The 23,144-nt window shown below is 39.8% G+C and overlaps 1 protein-coding gene across 4 annotated transcripts in view; it reads right to left on the bottom strand.

The window, feature by feature from the left end:
* The window catches only part of LOC124135610 (protein grainyhead-like), a 60,741-nt gene extending 37,987 nt beyond the window's left edge, over positions 1–22,754 (bottom strand). The window contains exon 1 of one of the 4 annotated variants that reach the window (XM_046501014.2): positions 22,567–22,754. In XM_046501014.2, coding sequence (XP_046356970.1) covers positions 22,567–22,592 — 26 coding nt within the window. In that variant the 5' untranslated portion in view covers positions 22,593–22,754. Of the gene's footprint in view, positions 1–8; positions 201–262; positions 742–16,417; positions 16,489–22,566 lie in introns of those variants that run through there. The other 3 variants (XM_048399691.1, XM_046501013.2, XM_046501017.2) reach the window with 3 other exon arrangements.
* Between the last annotated feature and the right edge of the window lie 390 nt (positions 22,755–23,144).

The raw sequence follows: 23,144 nt of genomic DNA on the forward strand, positions 1-23,144 counted from the left end.
TCACTTACCTGTATAAACATCCGAGAAACACCGGGATTATCCTAAAATAGTATCCTCATACACGTGGTCCGATACTGTTGGTAAATAAACTATGCACATCAACCTATGCCAATACAGTATCGCAATTCTAACGATACGGGTGAAATCCCAGGTAGAAATTCCATCGCGTTATGGCGTTCCGACCCCATCTCTTCTGCAGCGTCTTCGTCAAGCTATAAGATTCGGTTATAAATAATAGCATAATGAATGAAAAACACCTTACCCCGAACTTTTCGACTTTGTCGCGGTGCTCATTCTACACGGCTTGTGGAACTCGTTAGACCAGTCGGGAAACACAGCTATTGTACGGAGTACCCAGTTCAACCTGTTCCTTTAGCCGTACAATACAAATATAGATGGCCGGCTCAACGGGTAGCCTCCACTTGGTCCGAACAACATGGAACGGTAGGTAAAGGCACTGCCAGTCTTGTGGATTCCGTGGATTGTGTGTTGATCTACAGAGCCGCGTCCCCGGAGTAAGTTTCTACATGGACGAGTTAACGACGAAAACTCCACCGTCCCACAAAGGATATGACCTGCATGGGCTTCAGGTAGCTGTCAACATAATGCCTCCGCGTATTTTTGTCAATAGCGCTTCTTTTGTTATGCGTTGTACGATTCATTACAGTGGAAAGACGTCGTGAGAAAGAGGGACGGAGTTGTACTCGCAATGCGAATAGTAAAAGGGGTAGAATGTGAATGGTTGGGCCGTTTGTATACTTCGTATGTAGAAATGACTATGTTTTATTGATAAGGTGTGGTTTGAGCTGAAACGTTGCGTGACATATGCACTCATTGGTTCTAAGAGGCTGTCGTTTTGGTGTTTATCATCACATCGGCTTAGCATCTGAACCGTTATCGGTTTGATTGCTCGATAACGCTGCTCACAGACACTACATCCCCCTCCATCAAGTTAATATCATTTTTGTCACGGGACAGTGTGCAGGAGTTTACGGAAATCGATCTAGCACGTGGGTTGCTGTGCAACGGGACGCTGTCAACAAAGATGCAATACCAAAATAGGAGTGCGGAAATGGTTTGGTGTGGTTTAATCGGTGGACATTTTCGTTAACGAGTTGGTGACACAAGCGGAAATTGATGTTCATTTTGTAATTTTGTTGTCCGTTTTATGCGATGAACATCTATAAACACTTAAGAACATGTTATAAGACTCGGAGTCCATGTTAGGCATTTTCACATCGAGGCAACAGCGGTTATGCCGTTGTCTGGCAACATGGCGGCGATGAGCTATCGTTAGGAATGGTTCTGTGGCCGTATCACACATCTTGTTAACCAAGCCCCCCTGTGGTACATATACCACACCCAATTTCAGATAAATAAAACTTTATTTCTACTATATAAGATTCTAAGTTGTTATAATCATTATTATGTTTTGTTTATTTATACATTTACCACTGTTGGGTATCGGGTAACATTCAAAAGGATCCTGAGTTATCGACATGGGTTTTCCTATTTGACCTTGACCTCGGCAGTTTAAAATGTCAGAATGTGTGTTGAGATGACCCCATGTCAACTGTGCTTGATGGATACCAATGGATACTACCGGATACCAGTGGATACCAATGGATGCTGATGGATACCATACAGATAGCGTTTTGTCTTATCCCGAGGAGCAAGCTGTACATGGACACTGTGATGTCGGGACAGGCATGTGGCCTTCGCATGTCACGCCGAAGACCCTGGTTCGAGTCCCCAAACGGTTCTGATGTGTGAAGCCTGTGATAAGGCAGGCTTTTTCTAACTCGACGTTGAAAAAATTCTCATAATAAATGAGTACCCCCCCCCCCCCCCCCACACACACACAATCCTACCAGTGATGGAATAAATACCTTGTTTTTTGAAAATAATATTTTCTGTGGTCCATTCTGAACATATTTTGTAAAGGCTGAGTGAAAATAGATGCTCATTAGAAATGACAAATTACACACTCTTCACGAACACAAAATCAGCCTGGAGCCTTGGGAATTTTTTGTTTTGTCTTTGGGGCTAGACACATCCCATCACGCATCTAGATTTTTACTACTGCAGACAACAAAACGACCGGAAAACGTTGTGATTTATAGCCACGAGCAAGCCACGTTATCATAAATGTTAAATCTGGTAGATTGTCATCAACAAGTTTCCGTTTTCTGCCTGGTAAATGAAAAAACCAGCTGATCAAAATGCAATACGTGCGTGTCCATTTATTAATTCATAAGACGTTTCGTGGTCACTTCACTGGTCTCGGGTAGCAAAGTAGCCAAAAGCACTACAGTCCCCTTTGCAGAGTTGCATCCCTTAGAAATATAAGGATCCGGTAATCCTTGGTACGAATCCCAGATTTACCCATCATTAGCATTTCAGCATCATACCCGTGTTTGTGAGTTTCACCAACGTGGTGAACGTCTAACATCTGCACCACTCCGACCTTTCCTCCCACACCAAGCTGACACGCCGTCATGTAACGAAAATGGAGATCAAAACTCACTCACTCACTCAACGTAAAAGTCCATGCCTTCGCGCTAGTTCTAAACATATATACTAGATCTAGACTTGACCTTAAGGACATCTGACCAACATACTAACACTCTCTGACCTAGTGTGCTATACAACAGATACTAATCTACCTTTGTAGGCACACGGCAATGAAAACCAGCCCCGACTGACAGTTTGGTATTTAATATGACCCATCCCTCAGTTTAATACCTGTCCCCTTAACCCATAAGCAATGCGTGCTAAAACAATAATTACCCGTGAAAACGATGTTCCTTTAAAGATAACGATAAAAAACAAATATACAAGATGTACACATGCGGGCATGAGTGTATCTGTCTAAAAGGCGGACCCGCCTCCAGTCTGATGAAATGCATAGCCTTAAAATTACTCGTGACCCTATTCACTCACTGTGAAGTATTATACAGGGTAACCACCTTAGGTTTCCTTTGAATTGTTTATTTGTTTGAGAAAATATTGGATAAAATAATTATGCTTCAACTTTATTTAATTGTTTGTTGGAAAAACTGGATGTCCTGAAAAATGTGAATGAAGAAAACAATTGAAAGTCTCCTACTTTCGGAGAAAATGATAGTTTGTCTATAAGGAGTGAACGGAAAATCACATCCCCCCCCCCCCCCCCCCCCCCCCCCCACACACACACACACACATATTAAATGTTCAAGCCCAAAAGTCTTGTTTAAAGGACCTGATTCTATCATGCTACCCTAGCTCCTTTAGTTCAGACGATCCGCCTCGAAGTGTCTGAGCACCGTGCAATTCTAGGCTGTGACTCACATGGTCCGTGCTTCTGTACCCGATGTTTATATTCCTACATATTACGTTTCATGAGTAGGATTTCAGCTGTGAATGGCGCCCAGTGCAATGAACCCATCGCACAAAGTAATCTTGGGTCATGGTATTATATACATTTCTTAAGGCTATGCTAATCGACCTTCTCTAGGGGTCCCAAACCACAGGTGACAGGGCGAACGTGTGGGTATGTTGGTTAATGATAACTTTAATTACCATGTTATGATTTTCATGTTATATGTTCATGATTTGGTTCCTTTATGGACACTGTATTAAGAAAGTGTAAGGTTATATAATTGGTTGACACTTACAAAATAAATAGTTTATTTGCATGTGAAAAGAAATATAGTACAGTCAACAAGAGTGAATGAACGAGACTCAGGACCCCGCAAAGGGAACTGTGTAGTGCTTTTGGCTACTTTGCTACCCGAGACCAGTGAAGTGACCACGAAACGTCTTATGAATTAATCCACTCAAGATGAACTACGGTTATAACGAACTCAAAGGGACCACTAATTGTAGTTCGTTATAAGCATATTTTATTCATATATACAGCAAATATCCTGGACCAAAAATAAGTTATATCTGTCAGTTCGTTATAAACGTAATTTCCTGTAGTTTTCTTCTCTTCAGCGTGATGTAAATAGTCGTGACATATCTCAAAAGTGTATAGTTTTATATATATATGATTCCTTAGAAGACGATTTTGGGGTTGCACCACTTTGTTTCTTTTAGGCTTTTGAATTCATTTTTAGAAACCCTAGAATTTCTTGTCAAGAATCGATCAAGGCATAGATTCACCATTGCGAGTCTATGTTAAAGTATAGGGGTTACGATAGACACAAAAAAGTCCAATGAAATGAGATTAGAGCAATTACAAATTTGACATTTCCAATAAAAATGTATGAAAAAATAAATTGATAAAAGGTTAACGTGAAATATTAAGACACAAGATATATAGAGCGAGTTGTCCAGGCTTGCAGCACGCGGGTCATTTCCTTGACCGCTTTGATTGATGACATATCAATATCCCCAAGATAAGGCTTGAAGTAAGCCGCATTGTTGACAACCGACAATCATGGCATTAGCATTTCAGAATTCAGCTTTATCAATAATAAGCCTCTTACACGACGTCACCGTGACCTCTATTACTGTCCCGTCACTTCTTTCTGACCGATAACCTCTAGTGGTCAGTCTCGTGAGTGGACACAACTGGACACCTGTATGGCCAATGGCTATCAGTGGGTATTTCAATGACTCGAAAGAAAATGTTTAGATAAAATCATGCTGTAGGATAATGGACTTTGACAGGTGGAGGATGTCAGTTGTGTGGGAAATAGTACATGCAATGTTATCATCTTAAAACAATGCTGAAAGAATATTATGATTAGGTTTTAACGAGGACTAGGATGAATTACAGGTGTGTTTGGGATACGAATAACGCTATGTTGCTATTAAGGCTAATATATAAAATGTGATTTGGATTAAATTCTCTCAATACGAATAAGGTAGGTATTTTTGTACAGTATATTTATTCTTTTCAGTTTTGCCAAAAGAGACCATGAACAAAAACATTCAAAACATTTTGTTGGAAAATAGAACAACCTGAAATATATTTAGGATGAGTTATATTCCTTAATGCATTCGTGTCAGGAATATTGCCTCTAATTAATGCGATATGATTATGAATTTCGTTCAACAATTTCTTTTTCTCCCATGACAGTCTAAACCGTGATGATAAACTGAAAACGTATAAAGGTATAGTTTAGCCAAATGACGCCAGAACGAAGGAAAATATAATTATTACGCTCAATACTTGACAGATTATAATATTCTGTTTTGATCTTCAAATATTATATGTACTGTAAACTACGGTTATAACGAACTCAACGTGACTAGTAATTTTAGTTCGTTATAACCGTAAGTCGTTATAAGCATATATACAGCATAACTACAGCATATAGTCGGGACTAAAAAGTTAGTTCGTTATATTCGTTAGTTTGTTATAAGCGTGTTCGTTATAACCGTAGTTTACTGTATTGCGTAAGACAAAAACAAGGGAAATAATTTTAATAAATGCAATACTTTCAGTTTCAATCCAAACACGCCCCTCCCCAAAAACGCTTCTGATTATTAAATCCATCGTGCTATTATCTCGGCTGTACCAGGTCATACACATAGCTGTAGGAAATAACACGGCGAAACGCTCACAAATCACCGGTACAACAATCATAAAAGCAGGTGACCCGTGACAACGTGTCACTTTCACAGAATGTTGTGCATTGCAAATTAAGTCAGGCTTGATGGCAACCAGCGGACCGCCATCTCCACGCAAGTGACAGACACAGCCACGTTTGCCTTCTCTTTGATCAGCTGATGGACTGTAACGCATTGTCATAATTTTTAGCATATTTGATGAAGACGGGGTTGTTCTGATAAACCACTCTTATGTGACAGTCTGTTTTTCACTGTTCATTGGTGACGATGATGCACTTATTAGACCCCCTCTGGTAAAGATATGAATTTCAAGGATTGTCATTGTCGTTTGATATGATATAAATTGACTGTGATGATACTGGTATTGTATTGTTTGTATACGACGTAGTAGTAATATTGGTAGTAGTGGTAGAAGCAGTGGTGGTAGTAATAAAGATAGTAATTTTGATGTAATAATAATAATAATAATAATAATAATGATAACAACAACTACAATAATAATAATAATAATAATGATAATAAACATAATATGCTACTACTTCTACTACTACTACTACTACTACTACTACTACTACTACTACTACTACTACTACTACTACCACCACTCATGATGAAAACAAGGCATTCCACAGTTTTCTTAAACGAGCCAAGGATGTTGGACATAATCTCAATGTCAGTGTTGATTTTGTTGATGTTCTGTACTGTTGGACGGAACAGAAATGCGTGTCAACCAAGCAAACTGCAATATCAAATCGACCCAGACTCAATTTTTCAAGGAGAGGCTATCTGAACGACCACTGCATCGAGTATATGTGCAGTGTGTTGAGAAAAACAGCAACCCTGCAGCGTCCTTCGCTTGGATGAAGTCTGCTGGCCTGAAAAGTGAAACAGAAGACTTTCTGTTTGCTACTCAGGACCAGTCACTTTCCACTCGAAACCGCCAGTGTGATTTTTCAGCAAATTGTAAATATGAAAGGTAGATTGTGCAATGAATTTGATGAGACTGTCCAACACATTGTCAGTGGATATACAGCTTTGGCACACACACAGTATCTTAAGCGACATAATCGTGTAGCTCGATCATTTTATTACTGTCTTCGCAATGCTTGTTGTTTTGACACAGGGGTCCATCCATGGTACGACCCAGAATATGTAGAGGGCGTCATGGCAAATGATAAATATACAATTCTTTAGAATAGACCCGTATACAACCTCAGATGTATCCAGGCCAACACACCTGATCTTGTCCTTTTTGATAAATCCAATGAAATCATACATATTATTGAATTTTCTGTCCCATTTGACACTAATGTGATTGACAAGATTCAGGAAAAACATACCGGTGCAACGACTACTTCCCTTACCACTACCGGTGCAACTACTACTTCCCTTACCACTACCGGTGCAACTACTACTTCCCTTACCACTACCGGTGCAACTACTACTTCCCTTACCACTACCGGTGCAACTACTACTTCCCTTACACCTACCGGTGCAACTACTACTTCCCTTACCACTACCGGTGCAACTACTACTTCCCTTACCACTACCGGTGCAACTACTACTTCCCTTACACCTACCGGTGCAACTACTACTTCCCTTACCACTACCGGTGCAACTACTACTTCCCTTACCACTACCGGTGCAACTACTACTTCCCTTACCACTACCGGTGCAACTACCACTTCCCTTACACCTACCGGTGCAACTACTACTTCCCTTACCACTACCGGTGCAACTACCACTTCCCTTACCACTGCCGGTGCAACGACTACTTCCTTTACCACTACCGGTGCAACTACTACTTCCCTTACCACTGCCGGTGCAACGACTACTTCCCTTACCAGTGCCGGTGCAACTACTACTTCCCTTACCACTACCGGTGCAACTACTACTTCCCTTACCACTACCGGTGCAACTACTACTTCTGTTACCACTACCGGTGCAACTACCACTTCCCTTACCACTGCCGGTGCAACGACTACTTCCCTTACCACTACCGGTGCAACTACTACTTCCCTTACCACTGCCGGTGCAACGACTACTTCCCTTACCAGTGCCGGTGCAACGACTACTTCCCTTACCACTACCGGTGCAACTACTACTTCCCTTACCACTACCGGTGCAACTACCACTTCCCTTACACCTACCGGTGTAACTACAACTTCCCTTACACCTACCGGTGCAACTACTACTTCTGTTACCACTACCGGTGCAACGACTACTTCCCTTACCACTACCGGTGCAACGACTACTTACCTTACCACTACCGGTGCAACGACTACTTCCCTTACCACTACCGGTGCAACGACTACTTCCCTTACCACTGCCGGTGCAACGACTACTTCCCTTACCACTACCGGTGCAACTACCACTTCCCTTACACCTACCGGTGCAACTACTACTTCCCTTACCAGTGCCGGTGCAACTACTACTTCCCTTACCACTACCGGTGCAACTACTACTTCCCTTACCACTACCGGTGCAACTACTACTTCCCTTACCAATACCGGTGCAGCGACTACATTTAACCACTACCAGTGCAACTACTACTTCTGTTACCACTACCGGTGCAACGACTACTTCTGTTACCGCTACCGGTACAACGGCTACTTCTGTTACCACTACTGGTGCAACGACTACTTCTGTTACCACTACCAGTGCAACTACTACTTCTGTTACCACTACCGGTGCAACGACTATTTCTCTTACCACTACAGCTGCTACTATTTCTGTTACCACTACCATTGCCACTACTACTCATACTATTTTCTATTGCTGTCACCTTCACTGCGACATGCACTGTAAGCAACAATTAAATAATCTAGGACTGAGATAATTCGGCAAAAATTAAATATTATTCCCATAAAACTGAAATAAGTTTTCAGTTTTAATCAGGGAGTCTGAGCCTGTGGAACCTATATGTCTTCCTGTCGAATATTTTCTTAAGTTCTTACTTCTACTGGATCATATACTACCTTGATGTTCGGCTGATGACCAATGACAGAAAACAACATCATAATACTAGTAATCAAATAGGCCTAAGTCGATTGTGAAGCCTACAGGTCATTATAAAACGTTCACTCGACACCTGGAGTACCAGGTTTTGATTCCATACATTGGCAAAGTTTGAAGCTCATCCTGGAAATCCCCCGTAGTGACAGTGCTTTAATATTGGCTAATCGGGGTCAAACCATCTCCCTCTCCAACACCCCCTCACCACCTCACACACACACACACACACACACACACACACACACACACACACACACACACACACACACACACACACACACACACACACACACACACACACACTCACTCACACACACTCACACACACACACAGACACACACACACACACACTGTCAAACCATATGTAAGCGTGTATATTATCTTACACACCACAGACCTCCACAAAGACCAGATGAAGACACTGACATAATCTTTACCTTTTTACCTTTCTTAAACCCAATGGTAATAACATATGCACCCAGAAACATTGCAATTTTAATACTCCCGTTTCTGCCCCTGTATATGACACATATGTTATTGCTTGCCATCTCCAAGACTTTATTGATCAATATCGATCAAATAAATCTCCCCCGTCAACGGTTGTATTAAATATTAACTCAATAGCAAGCACTGGCTCTACTGCCGTTACCACTGAAGTGGTTAACACACCCGACGAAGATCTCAGCCACTACAGGCGCAATATTCCCGTCTTTGATCTGAACACGTGAACACATGGTTAAAAGCGATGGATTCGGGTAGAAATGGGTTAGGTAAATAACGCCCCGCAAGCAAATATCATTGAAAATTACAGAAGATGTTTCCACCACAGAATAAACGTATCTTAGGCTGTAGGAAGGGGATCAATAACTATGGTTAATGGGGAATCTGTGTAAGCCAGGGAGACCACTTAGGTCCACCTTTATTCTGGGTCAAATTGCTGTTTTATGTTTATTGGAAGGATTTGAGACAACAAACTGAAGGTTTCAATAATGTTTAGAATATTTTTGTTTCTGATTCTGTGGAATTCACTTTCAGTGCTTTGAGAACAAACAATGAGAAATCAAAATTATCATTTGACGAAATATATTGCGTCATGAAGCCACAAATGTCAAGAGTGAATTTAAATAATCTAATGCATATTCACCGCGGTGTGTTAATATTCAAGAAGTTTGCGTGAGTGCAGTTTTACGCCGCCTTCTCTAACATTGGCGGGAGACATCAAAAGCTTGCCATATTTATACGATAAGTCTTGATAAGCTAGCAGTTTTAACAAAAATGTTATCCCATTTTCAGATCTAAGGAAAGGATATAAATACGACAAGTTCAAATCAGACTAATGATATTGTGGAATACTATCACACCAAACAACAAAACAATGGGGAGGTTTTTTTAAATGTTGTATCCAATACCCAATTAGGAAACGTTTAATCGTCTACAGGATTTTGAAAGGGTGTCCCACTACCCGAGTCTGGAAGTAAACAAAACCAAATGTTAGGTGCGAATGCACCCCCCCCCCCCCCCCCCCCCCCCCCCTCCTCCCTCTGTCCACCATTGTCCCTGTCACTCATCCTAAATAATCAACTGTACATCCTTTCGATAATGATAACCAAACGGAATCAAGTTGAGCAAAGTGGAACCATCCTTTCAAATACACTTCTCAGTGTGTTTGTGCAGGCAGCTCTGCGCCCGTCAAGTACCCTGAGATAATTATACCCGTGCTGCTATATGTTCTAGGGCTCTTAACGAACTGGTTGACAAGGACAGTGTCACGCCACTATGTTGAACTAACCTGTCAATGCCCAGAATCAGTTTACATCCGTCAAGGCGACGTCAGGAGAATTGGGTGCACGACTTAACGCAGACAAAGTTAATTAGTGACAAACTATTTTTTTCTAAATCCTCCAGAACATGTACACGTATATACTCTAGTAATACCAGGAGGCACGGGTGGCACATTCGCCTCAGGCGCCGCAATTCGCTGCGCAGAAACCGTGCTCCTCTGTTCGAATGCCGGTTCGCCTTGATTGTTTCTAGGTTCGCTGGCTACGGCACTGCAGTCACTCAACTGCTGCCGAATTTGGATCGGGTAGAAACAATGTCTGGCCTTGCTAGTTGTGTGTCACCATGCGTTGAGACTATTTACAGGTCATCATGACATGGCTGGACTATTGCTAACTGTGGCGCACAACATTCGTCCCGCCACCTTTTATATTCCACAAAACAACACAGGAAAAACTCTTTCATTAGCGACTGAAAATCAAATTCCGTTTTTAAAAAATCACTGTAAAAATCATAATTTTCGTTACAGTGGTCGATGATACAAAGGATATGGAGACTTGTTATTTTATCTTTTAAAGAATATGAAAGAAATGTTCAAACACACTTTGGCATAAAACCGAAGGGCGGAAGTGATTTCATTGTCTTACACACCTATTAAAAAATATTTCTCAAAATACAAATGGAATAGCAGGCTATTGAAGCTGACTTGAATTTACCTTTCTTACTTTTGAAATGAGCCCCAAACTGAGAATATTAGTTTGAGCACGCGCATGTTATTGACAGTGTAAATTGACAACTGCACCCATATTACTTGACTTTCCTGCAGAAATGAACAAAGTTTCTTACTCCGAAATCAAACGATGCACTAGCACGGATTGGGTATGGATATTCCGCGCGGACGTGCAACTTTGAATGACACACTGTGCGTTAAGGTGAGATCGGAGGGTTACAGAAATTTCCCCTGCATCGCTGGCTGGTGCGGGTGGATTAAATTCTAAATAAAGTGCAATACAAGTCGAAATGTCAATAAGTGAGTCAGTGGATGCTTTTAAACGCATGTGTATTTTTGCACAATAGCCACATCTTCAGCATCATTTGGTGGCCCAGCTTCAGCCAGAATTTTTGTTGTTGAGAAAAACACCATACAACAATTCAACAGTCTGAAGCGTGTTTTTTTTCTCAAGATTATTCAGGGACAATATATTTTTTTTCGATAAAAAATCCCGGGGGCACGGGTGGCCCAGTCGTCTAAGGCGCCGCAATTCGGTGTGCAGAGTTGCGTCCCTTGGGCGCGCCAGAAACTTATGGCTGTGGGTTCGAATCCCGGTTCGCCTCGATTATGTTTCTAGGTTTGTCAGCACCATACCCGAGCTCGTGGGTTTCACCGAAGTGGTAAACGTCTGAGACCTGCATCACTTCGGGCTTTCCTCCCACATTAAGCTGACACGTCACGATATAACTGGAATACTGTTAAAAGCGGCGTTAAACCCAACTCACTCACTCGCCATAATGGTAATGACAATGAATGGTATGCTAATTGTAGTATGTACACACGTTTGCTTAAGAGTCTGAGCACCTGGAACCTAGTGACAACAGGGTAAGAGAACCAGTACCAGTAGAGCAAAATGTTGGCATCTTCTGTGGAATACAGAACTGTGGGAAACATTTTGGGCGTTGGCAAAACTACAGTGTTCTATAGTATCCGTGTATGTGTTTTTAGTGAACATTTCATGGACGATTACGTACCCTTGCCACGCGAGGAAGGTTTGACAGATGTCATTCAATGGTTGCGAATAAAATGGAACTTTCAAAAGGTGCAATCGACGGATCTCATATCCCTATTTGGACCTAAATCGCTTTTCTTGGTGTTCATTGATAATACAGATTATTCTTATATTGAGACCAGATTTTTTTCAGTTACAGCTGCAGAACCAGATATTTGTTTAATTGACACTAGCAACTATTTTGGTTAAAAAAACACACATTGCAACAGTGTGATTTTTGTGGTAGACAATTAATTTCTTATTTCTTTTCAACATTAAGTGGCATAATTACTTTTCAAAAAAAGTTTCGGGATAATATATTTTTTTAGATAAAATCGCCACCCCCAGAATATCAAATGCCCCTAAGAGCATGTTAAGTGGGCTGTATCATCAGCTGGCAGTGGGCGCAAGATTTACTCAAGAGTCGTCATCCACAAATCATGATGTTGAAGCACAGGACAATTAGACAGACCGACAATTTATTCAATAAAAGGCCACTGGCCCAAAATACATACATATGCAGGAATACATAAAGCCTGCGCAAAATGACATATTTACAAACTGGAAAAAAATTACATTATTTACATTTTTTAATACTTATTCTCAGTGGATTATTTACTATTTACCCTAAGTTGATGAGCTTTGGTAAGAAAAATAGATAATTTATATAAGGTACAATTATGTATGTATGTAAACACATTCATCCAAGTGGCGCTTCTGACTCGTGTTTACAAATGTGGCCACTTGACGTTGATATTCGACCAATTTGAGTGTACAACTGAACTGCCCGACCTTGATACGCGATACTTATAACCTGTTGCAGGTGTCTTGCTTCCATAGATTGCTTCGACACATTTGCTTGTATCACATTCTGTAATGGGTGTTTGGATCACTGTTGTGTAAGGACTTCTCGTTGGGACTGCATGTGTTTCACTGTTTCTCGATGCCCCTTCACTGGAAGCCAGTAAGGGATACGTCTGATATAGTAGTATATTACATCTGTACAGCATTGTCATCTAGTCATGTCATGTCACTTTACACAGAACCCCTTACATTTAACGAGATCTGTACACTTGGTATTTCACCAATAATAATTGTGTTGAGTACATTTTGACACAGTTCATGGACGAGATCTATGTCATGATGACCTGTCGTTTAATGCAAAGAACTTGTTGTTTAGTAAGGAAAGTGCGATTTATCTTTTGACGCATCTTTGCGGGTGAGTGAATAGTGAAACTCACTCAGATTTCCATACAAAGAATGAATATGATATGTTAGCACATGTATGTGTGTTGAAGGACTTGTGTTCAGTGGCGGGTATGCTTTCTTATAAATATAACACCTAACACCAGAGAATAGCCAGTGTCGATTTTTGACAACAGTTTCCATTGGGCATACCATGTTTATTTAATATGGAATGCATCTATAATTATTATGCATTACTAAGTAAAATGCCCTCTCCAAAACGTATTTGGAATTCATATAAGGTATATTTGAGAAATAATAAAATTTGAAGCGAAATACAAACGCATGTGCGCATCGTTTAGTCCATGCTATGAATATTTAAACCGTTTTAAAGACAACAATATTTTGAACAGGTGAAAAATGTTTGCTACATAAAGCATAATCCATATCAAAAAGATTTTGGCTTGAATAATTCTGCGTAAATATTTGCATGACTCTACTTGTGGTTATTTTCGGAGAAGACTATACTCCTAATTAAAGAGCCTGTATCTCGAATACAGCTGTCATCAGTCGTCTTTCTTCATCATCTTTGGGGTAACGTGATGTGTTCACAGTTTCACAACATGTAGTAGTATTTATGTTATCGCATATACATCTCTAATGATTCATTTTATACTTTATACTTCATTCTGCTCATTTTATACTTGACACTTCAATCTGTTCATTTTATACTTGAAGAATATAAGATTCCATATCATGGATCAGCATCGACTTAAAACTTTGTCGTTACCAAGCAACTATGTGGCCACGTGACTGACATAACAGTAAAACGTGTGTATACATCTTTATCTACTGATGTTATATATGTGATCTACCTTAACTTACCGCGGTATTTAATCATGGACAGTTAATTAAGTTGAATTACGCTTTGAACACTAATTCAGTTATGCAAGGGGTGGCTAAAATGTTGTACACCCAAAACAGTTTGCATGTACATGCATTTAGTAAAATGTTCACAGGATAATTTGAACCACACACAAACAATATTCTGAATACAGTAAACTACGGTTATAACGAACTCATAGGGACCACTAATTTTAGTTCGTTATAACCGTAGTTCGTTATAAACAGACATACAGCATATAAACAACAAAAGGCAGGGATTAAAAAATAAGTTCGTTATATCGGTCAGCTCGTTATAAGCGTGTTCGATATAACCGTTGTTTACTGTATTTCTGAAGGGATCAAAGTGACTAGGTATTCTCTGTTGATGAAAATGGATAATATTGGCAACCGCGCTGTTATCAGGTAACTCAAACACTTTTGACACCACCAGGATGAAACCATCTACACCAGTGGGATCCAGGCACTCCAGCATCGTTGACAGAAGTGTGTGGACCTTGGGGGGATTATGTTGAAAAACAATTAGCAACTCCATAAATGCAGTATATCATAGCCACCCCTCTTAACGACATGACTGTTTTACACTGGGAGGAAAGACCGAAGAAATGCAAGTCTTTGACGTACACCACAATGGGGAAACTGATACATCAGAGATTCGAACCAATTTCCATAGGCTTCTGGCAACATTTACCCTGCACGTCATTTTCCGACTATGCAGTAACATTATTTGTGCAGACAAGCAAATCGCTAGTTGTGATCCCTCTTGTTATTTTCTGAATGTTTCTGAATTAATAATATATTGTCAGCAGTAAACTTATGTCCTGTCTAAATGAAATGTTTAACAAATATCACATGACCTCTATATATACTGGGAATATATTACGATAGTTAACTGTTATTTATAAACAATGACTGTTCAGGTGAACAATTGACTCGCCTTTTCATGTGTTTGTGACCGGTGCCCCCGATGGTGCAGGATACGCTCACCTTTCTAGCTTTTTGCAAACACCTGTTATCATCAGTTAAACTGAGAGTGATTCATAATGCAATGCTTATAGTCGGAAACGCACAACGGACTACTTTTAGCAGAAATCGTTTATGACTCTGGAACTGTTTTTTATAGGGACATCCTGAGTGTCCGGTTGGGGTGAGTGAGTGAGTGACTGATTGCTTGAATATTGCAAATGAACTAATACATTTTCAGCTTCATTGAATTTTTTGATTCAATTACACATTATGTATGAATATCCCTATTAATAATAACTAGTGAATTATACTTAATATTAACATGTATAAAGTAATCGAATCGATTAAAACAAATTTCGAAAATGTTTATGGAAATGAAATGGTTTAACTCTATACAACTAATACGGGTAAAAGGGTCAACTATATTAACATCAACATGCAAAAGGGTAAAGCTATGCTTAGACCACAGTCGACAACACAAGGATAACAAAGGATTTTTAGTTTTTATTCGTATGTTACAGTCAAACACCGTTGTGTCGAAGTTAAAGGGACGAACGTAATTAACTCGAGTTATGCGAGGTTCGACACAACCGAAAATGATTACTGAAGAAGGAATACGCAGGGACCAAGCTTTTACTTCGAGACAATCGTACAATGGACACAATGGTGTTTGACTATATGTGACTTGTAGCAATAGATTTCAAGTACAATTAATAAAATGAAGTGATATCAGTTCATTGACTTGGAAAGACATATTTGGTTGGACTGGACCTGTGTCAGCAGTTCCTTTGACGCTTACTTGACTTGCTTGCTTACTTACTTGCTCACTTGAGTGAGTGAGTGAGTAAGTGAGTAAGTAAGTGAGTGAGTCAGTGAGTCATTGAGTCAGTGAGTGAGTGAGTCAGTGAGTCAGTGAGTCAGTGAGTCAGTTTGGTTTGAACCCCGCTTTGAACAGTATTTCAGTTACATATATGATCGAGTTATATGTTATAAAATTGATGTTGGAGGAAAGCTCGAATGGATTCGGGTCTTAGGCATTACCACCAACACGGTCATAGTGCTGCCAAAGCAAGAAACAATAATCTAAGAGTTTGAACCCACGAACATAAGTTTCTGGAACGCCTTTGCCACGCAACTCTTCACACCGACCGAGTCACGTGGATGTATAGTTTCATAAACATATATTTGCAAAAAAATTATTACTCAAAACCATCTATGAATTACTACTGATGACTAATACTTACATGAGTAAGACGTGAAATGATATCCAATCCAGACGTTCGGGGAGAGCTGTGATCATACGTTTTTGAAGCTCAACACGCCTACATATATTTTATCAATGAAAAGAAGTGGGTCATCCCTGCAGGGACCCGAACTAATGTCTTACTTTACACCCAGTCAAACAAACCTAGATAGCCGTTAATAGGCAATACATGTATTTTAATTTCCCAAAAATCCAGACACTTACGATCGCTGGGTATATAGAGCCGAAGTATGACGAAGTAGTTTTATGTCGAAAAATAAACAAAAGACGACATATCTGTTTACTCTAAGCAAACACATTTCAATCTTAACTTTGGTATTTGTTAAGTCCTTTCAGACAAGTGATTGATTAAGTGGTGTAATTCTTTTATGTGTTAATGTACACAGGGTGTGTAGTTCTGGGTCGGATTATGAAATGAAGAGAAATACTTTTACAATGGCAACGAAATAATTTCTCAGAGTTATATGAATGAGTTGATATTCATATGAGTAAATTTACAACGTTTCAGAGGTAAACGTTTTATAAATAAAAACTGTTAAAATGACACCAAAAGCCCACCAGGAAAATTAATATTGAGTTGATTTATCAAATTATGTAATCTCAGTGGATTTCTGTGCATTTCTTCGGTATATAAAACATCTATATCATAGTTGTGTTTCGGACCTTAAATTTGCAGTTTTTCGGCGACTGTAAATTTTTGGTTACTTCCAATTTTTTAAGTGAATACTTTCTTTTTTCCAGCAGTTTATGTTGAAGTATAAACTGTTATGGATTCATGAAATGTATGAAATGTTGCAGGTTATTGCAATAATATGATCATAATGTTTTAAAGAGCAGTGTAGTGACATATTCTGAAAGATAAACGTTAAGGTGTTTCAGTACACATACTGATAACTGAAAACTGATAAATAATTAATTTGATGACATAGACTGTCCGATATTCCGCTTACAAACATAATAAACCACTTGTCAGCTGACCAGAAAAGCTTTTGAAGCATATTTTGGAAAAAATAATGGTAACACCCCCTTTATTCTCATCTCTTATGAAGAATGAACATGACCCGAATTCCCAATATCTTGTGTAGAGAATACACAAAATCCTTGGAGAAACTTGACTTTTGAATTGTTTGCATTAATTAAAAAAACAAAAACAATTTCATCCTCATTGAACATTTCAAAACGTCAAAGAAAATTAGAAATGTTTACCCATGTGACTGAATAAATACAGTATCGTCAACAATAACGTAATCATAAATTCTTTTTTTTTCTTCATGATATATACCATATTCGATGTAGTAAGCGCCCAGAGCGCTCTCAAGATTAGAAATAGGGGGCTGTTATTAGAATATTATTTAAAGGATAAAGTTCGTGGTTTATGCTGACAGCCTGAAATGTTTATATACGACAGATATATTTTTCCAGAATTTAAATTTCCAAAATTAAGGGTGCATTTAACACACAAGTGCGTATTATACGCGAATATATATGTCTTGTGTACATTGATAAATCGGAAGGGGTGCTAATCGGGATTGTTCACTAGCCAATATATTAGCAAATATCGCCGTGGGCGCTTATTACGTCGAATACGGTACTACTTAAAAGGTTTAGAACCACCTGATTGCTTCCCTTGTATGTCATGCCATGCTTCAACATGAACTAGACCGCCTCCGTGGTCTAGTGGTAGAGCGTCCACCCGCAGAGCGGAAGGTCCGGGGTTCGAACCAAAAGACGTTATACGATGGTACTTGTTGTTACCCTGTCTGGCGCTCGGCATTAAGAGGCTAAAACAAGGACTGGTCGGCTCGGAGTCAGTATACTGTGTCTGAGTGGGGTATTCATGTTAAACTGCGGCATGGTATCTCAGTGAGCTAGCACTATAAATCGGCATCAGTCTGGACACACACGTGCATGCATGTCGCTATATAAGTGCAATAATCTTGGACGCGACGTTAAACCCTATTTCATCTCACCTCAACATGAACTGTCGGGCAAAAGTTACTGGGCAAAAAAAAAATATACAAACGTTATCAAAACGTTACTAGACTGAAACAGTCGCCGAAACACTGCTGTCAGGACAGATTAACCATAGTAATATGAAAGAATCGTGTTGTCCTTAACTCTTTTGAGAAGTACCGGTATATATCCCACTAGATTATTCCTATGACATCTTTGCGCCAGACATAACGTGCGTGTACTTAATCAATTACCTTAATGATTACACAGGTGAAGGCTTTATCGTGAGAATTTTGCTACACAATGTCATCAGCGTTATAGAGCTCTTTTCTTAACCAATGTGCTACTTTAATCTATCATTAAAGTGTCTATTGCCTTCGACAGCCACCGTGCCACACATATTAACTTACATCTGTCGCACACCTGTCATTTACATGTCAATCAATCACTTAAAAAGTCCCGGTAAAACAAATTAGAATCAATCAAACTTAAAATAGCGGGGAAATTAATTTGGGGTTGTGAAAAAAGGCATTTCGCCTGGAGTGATTCTTACAGAGAAGACATGTGAATATAGCTACGTTCTGTGGGATATAATTACCATGAAACACGAACACGGTTTGAATAACGTGTCTACTCCAAGTAGTAACGAGTACTTTTAGCAGCCACTCCCACCACCCCAACCCAACCCGTCCTTTACTTCATGAAAAAAAAAAAAATGAAAAAAAAGAACAAACTATATTTCCTATTCCAGCCCATCCAGTGAGTGAGTATAGTTTTACGCCACTTTTAGCAATATCATTGCGGGGACGCCAGAAATGGGCTTCACACATTGTACTCCTTTCGGGAATCGAACGCAGGTCTTCGTGACTTGCGAACGCTTTATCTACTGGCTACCCCACTGCCCATCAAAAATAAGGTTGGTAGGCAGATTTTATTTTAGTTTTAGTTCCACATTCCTATTCTCTGAAAAACGGTAATTTGGAGTGCGTGCGTGTGTGTTCGTGTGGTGTGGGTGTGGTGGGGTGTGGTGGGGTGTGGTGGGGTGTGGTGGGGGTGCAGATTAGGGAAACCGGAAACACACATTACTTTGTCTGTCACAAGACAAATCTATATGCCCGGCGGTCTTTTATTACAGCCTACGTTATCAAAGGAAAGTGGTGTGATAAAGTTCCCTGCAGGCCAAATAGATACGTGTATAATGTCTTCAGAGCGTGGAAGGGCTCGGATCGTATCCTGCACGTTATCAGATGTGTTTCATCATGGGTTACATATTGTTATTATTTTCTTCAAAAGTGCGAAAACTCAACCTTTTTTAATCGTATCCGACATACTATTGCACTTTGCCAAGTCCAGACACAATTCACCTGCCACAGAAATACATTACATGAAATTTGTGGACCCGACAGTGCTGTCTTAATGTTGCATTGAGGTCTGACGTCTCTAAAATCAGTGGAAAGGAATTGGCTATTTGACCATTATTGAACGGTATCAGATCATCGATATACATGAAACCTAAGTTAAATTGGTTGGCCATATCATATTTTGATTTTGACAATCTGAAAAAGAACTTCTGACTCTTCTAATGAAACAGATTAGCAGGGAGGGGAGCACAATTGGTGCTCATAGGGATGCCTATTTCTTGCCTAAATGTCTAATCCCAAATTTTCACATAGAAGTTATTTATCAACGTGGAAGTCCAGTATTTCACACATTGTTTTCTCAGTAAACTTCAGTTGACATTTACTTTCGTTTTTGCAAAATTATCCTTAACCTTTGAAAACAGAGATGTAACTGTATCTATAGTCACCATATTAGGTGCCAAATGCCCCATGAATCAAGGAATGAGGTTTGCGGGATTGTGGTGTACAAAGTTAAAAAAGCCAATGTTTTGACATAAGTGAACTTGGTTCTTTTTTGAGATTGCAAAATAATGAAGCAGATGTTTTGAGTCTTTGAGAATCCACGTGTATTAATTCCACGTGTCTATAACACTTTTTGTGAATAGAAAGAAAGTCCTTTCTTGATTGTGCTATGGATAATGGTTACTCTATCAGACAGGGAAATGCTGGCCCGATGATATTTCCCTTTGTACGGATTTTATGGAGTTTTGGAATCAAGTTTTGTTTGTTTGTTGTTTAACGCCGCACTCAGCAATATTCCAGCTATATGACGGCGGTCTGTAAATAATCGAGTCTGGACCAGACAATTCAGTGATTGATGTCATGAGCATCGATCCACGCAATTGGGATACGATGACATGCATCAACCAAGTCAGCGAGCCTGTCCACCCGATCCCGTTAGTCGCCTCTTACGACAAGGATAGTCGCCTTTTACGGCAAGCATAGTCGCCTCTTACGACAAGCATAGTCGCCTTTTACGGCAAGCATAGTCGCCTTTTACGGCAAGCATGGGTTCCTGAAGGAATCAAGTACAAAAGTGGAATTGACATGTGGTCAGGTCTGAGAGTCAACTACTGATGATACTGCTGCGTTGTTTTGAGGTTTTCTTCCTCAGCTTACACACCGGCCTGAGATGTTGTATATGTTTTATTTATTTGTCACTTTGCTAAGTTCTTTGATCCAACAATTAATATAGAGGTGCTTACACATATAAGACAAACTATAACAAATAACATCACCATATGACGATTGCATTTATATATCATTATCAATATTTCATGTAAGAAGCTAACCCTTCACAAAACCGAGGACTAAAGATTGGACTATATTCATCTTTTTAATGCTTAGAACATTCACATCCTTTTATGTTTAGTGTAAAGTTGTGATCATGGTGGTATACAAAACCAGTTCCTCTTAAAACAGTTTGGTTAAATGTCAGCTCAGTTTGGGAGGAAAGTTGAGTGAATGAGTGAGTGAGTATGGTTTTACGCCGCTTTCGGCAATATTCTAGCAATATTACGACGGGGGACACCAGAAATTGGCTTCACACGGGGAGGAAAGTTGAAACTCTCGAGCAAGTGTGCTGACAGACAAAGATAACAGCAGTGATGAATACTCAATTTAACAATGATTATATAAACAGCCATATATGTATTAATAGAAACTTTGTTAATTGAATTTGAAAATATTTACATCACTATAACCAGACATACCAAGAGATGTATTTGCTCTGATGTTTCCGTGCTCGATCTTTTATCATCAGCAGGTCAAACGGTAATTGGCTCTACTATGTTTTATCAAAAGTTTTCAATGTCTGAGATTTGCATCACTTCGGGCTTTCCTCCCACATTAAACTGACACGCCGTGATATAACTGGAATACTGTTCAAAGCGGCATTAAACCCAACACACTCCTATGTTGTATTATATATAAAACTGATTAGAACTTCAACAACCAGCTAACAACCTTTCCCGATCGCTAGTTACATATCATGTAGTTCAAAATATTCTGTGTGCAGAGTTGCGTCCCTTAGGCGTGCCCGAAACCTATGATCGTAGGTCTGAATACAAGATATGTTTCAAGGTTTCTGACCACTATCCCGAGCCTGTGGGTTTCACCAACGAGCAACATCACTTTCGGCTTCCCTCTGACATCAAACTGACACGCTGTGATATAACTGAAACACTTAAAACTCACTCACTCATCTTTAATATTATGTTTTATATTTAAGACCTCAGTTGGTCGCGAATACCATGTCAATAAGCTTGTGGCACCACTGTACCACTCGAGGGATCTTTGTAGGAGTCCAACCCTTCGTAGGTTCGTGAATCGCGTTCATTTCATACAACATACTCGCTGCCAATAGCTGCAAGATTGCTGATGGGTCCTTAAGCAATATTTACTCTGATTTTCTCATATTTTATAGCATTATTCCGGCCTTGTCGGTGCGGGAACCACCTCGGCTGGACCTCGCACAGTGTACCTACGTTAGGAATCGAACCATGGTCTCCGTCTTGACGAACGAACGCATTTCAATACCACTTGGGGCATCTTTGTTAGGGCCGCAATGCGGCATACCTTCTGCCTACGATTACTACATTGTGCGATATTATTGTACGATAAACAACTCCTACTCGTCGTTTATTTCTTTAGTAGACAGACAATGTTCTCTTAAATAAGTGTTTACCAACATGTAAATCTTCAAAATTCATCATATCTCACCCTCGTTGCGTTAACGATACTTTGTGATTCGTAAATACAATTGATAAAGGTTTACCTGCTCATGGCGTTGAACATTCGCATTTCACAAATCTGTGTGTCTGTTTTCCGAAGCCACGTGTACCACAGTGTCAGCGTACGCTTCTCAGTAACATGCCGAATACCCTTGTCAGAGTAGGATTCTGATGCCTCACCTAACCATCATCGCAGATCGCCAGCGGGAACTCGAGATTGGCTTTAAAAACTAAGACATTAATCGTTCTTGTTTTATTACCAAAGGGGATGCGATTTCGTCACGGGTGGCATGATACATTATATGTATCGTATGCATCTTGAGTACGTATGACGTGACCTGCATATTGCAGATTGCACAGGCCGTGACGTCCTCTTTAGCGGCTGTCGTTAAAGGTACAGTGTGTCGATAATCTGCCCTTTGTTTTGAAGTGGTCGCTTGGGTAAGAATAATTTGATATTTTCTTTGATACTAGTTATCAACGTCTTACAAAGCTTCTGAAATATGCCGCTTGTACGAGAAGGGTTCAAAGTACGACAAATTTGCTAAGAACAAACGAGCTATTAATCCACACTATCAGCACACATATCTACATAAACTTTCTGCAAATCGATATCTACATA

This window comes from Haliotis rufescens, unplaced genomic scaffold (genome assembly GCF_023055435.1).
Source record: "Haliotis rufescens isolate VD_foot unplaced genomic scaffold, xgHalRufe1.0.p SCAF_2, whole genome shotgun sequence".
Lineage (NCBI taxonomy): Eukaryota > Metazoa > Mollusca > Gastropoda > Lepetellida > Haliotidae > Haliotis > Haliotis rufescens.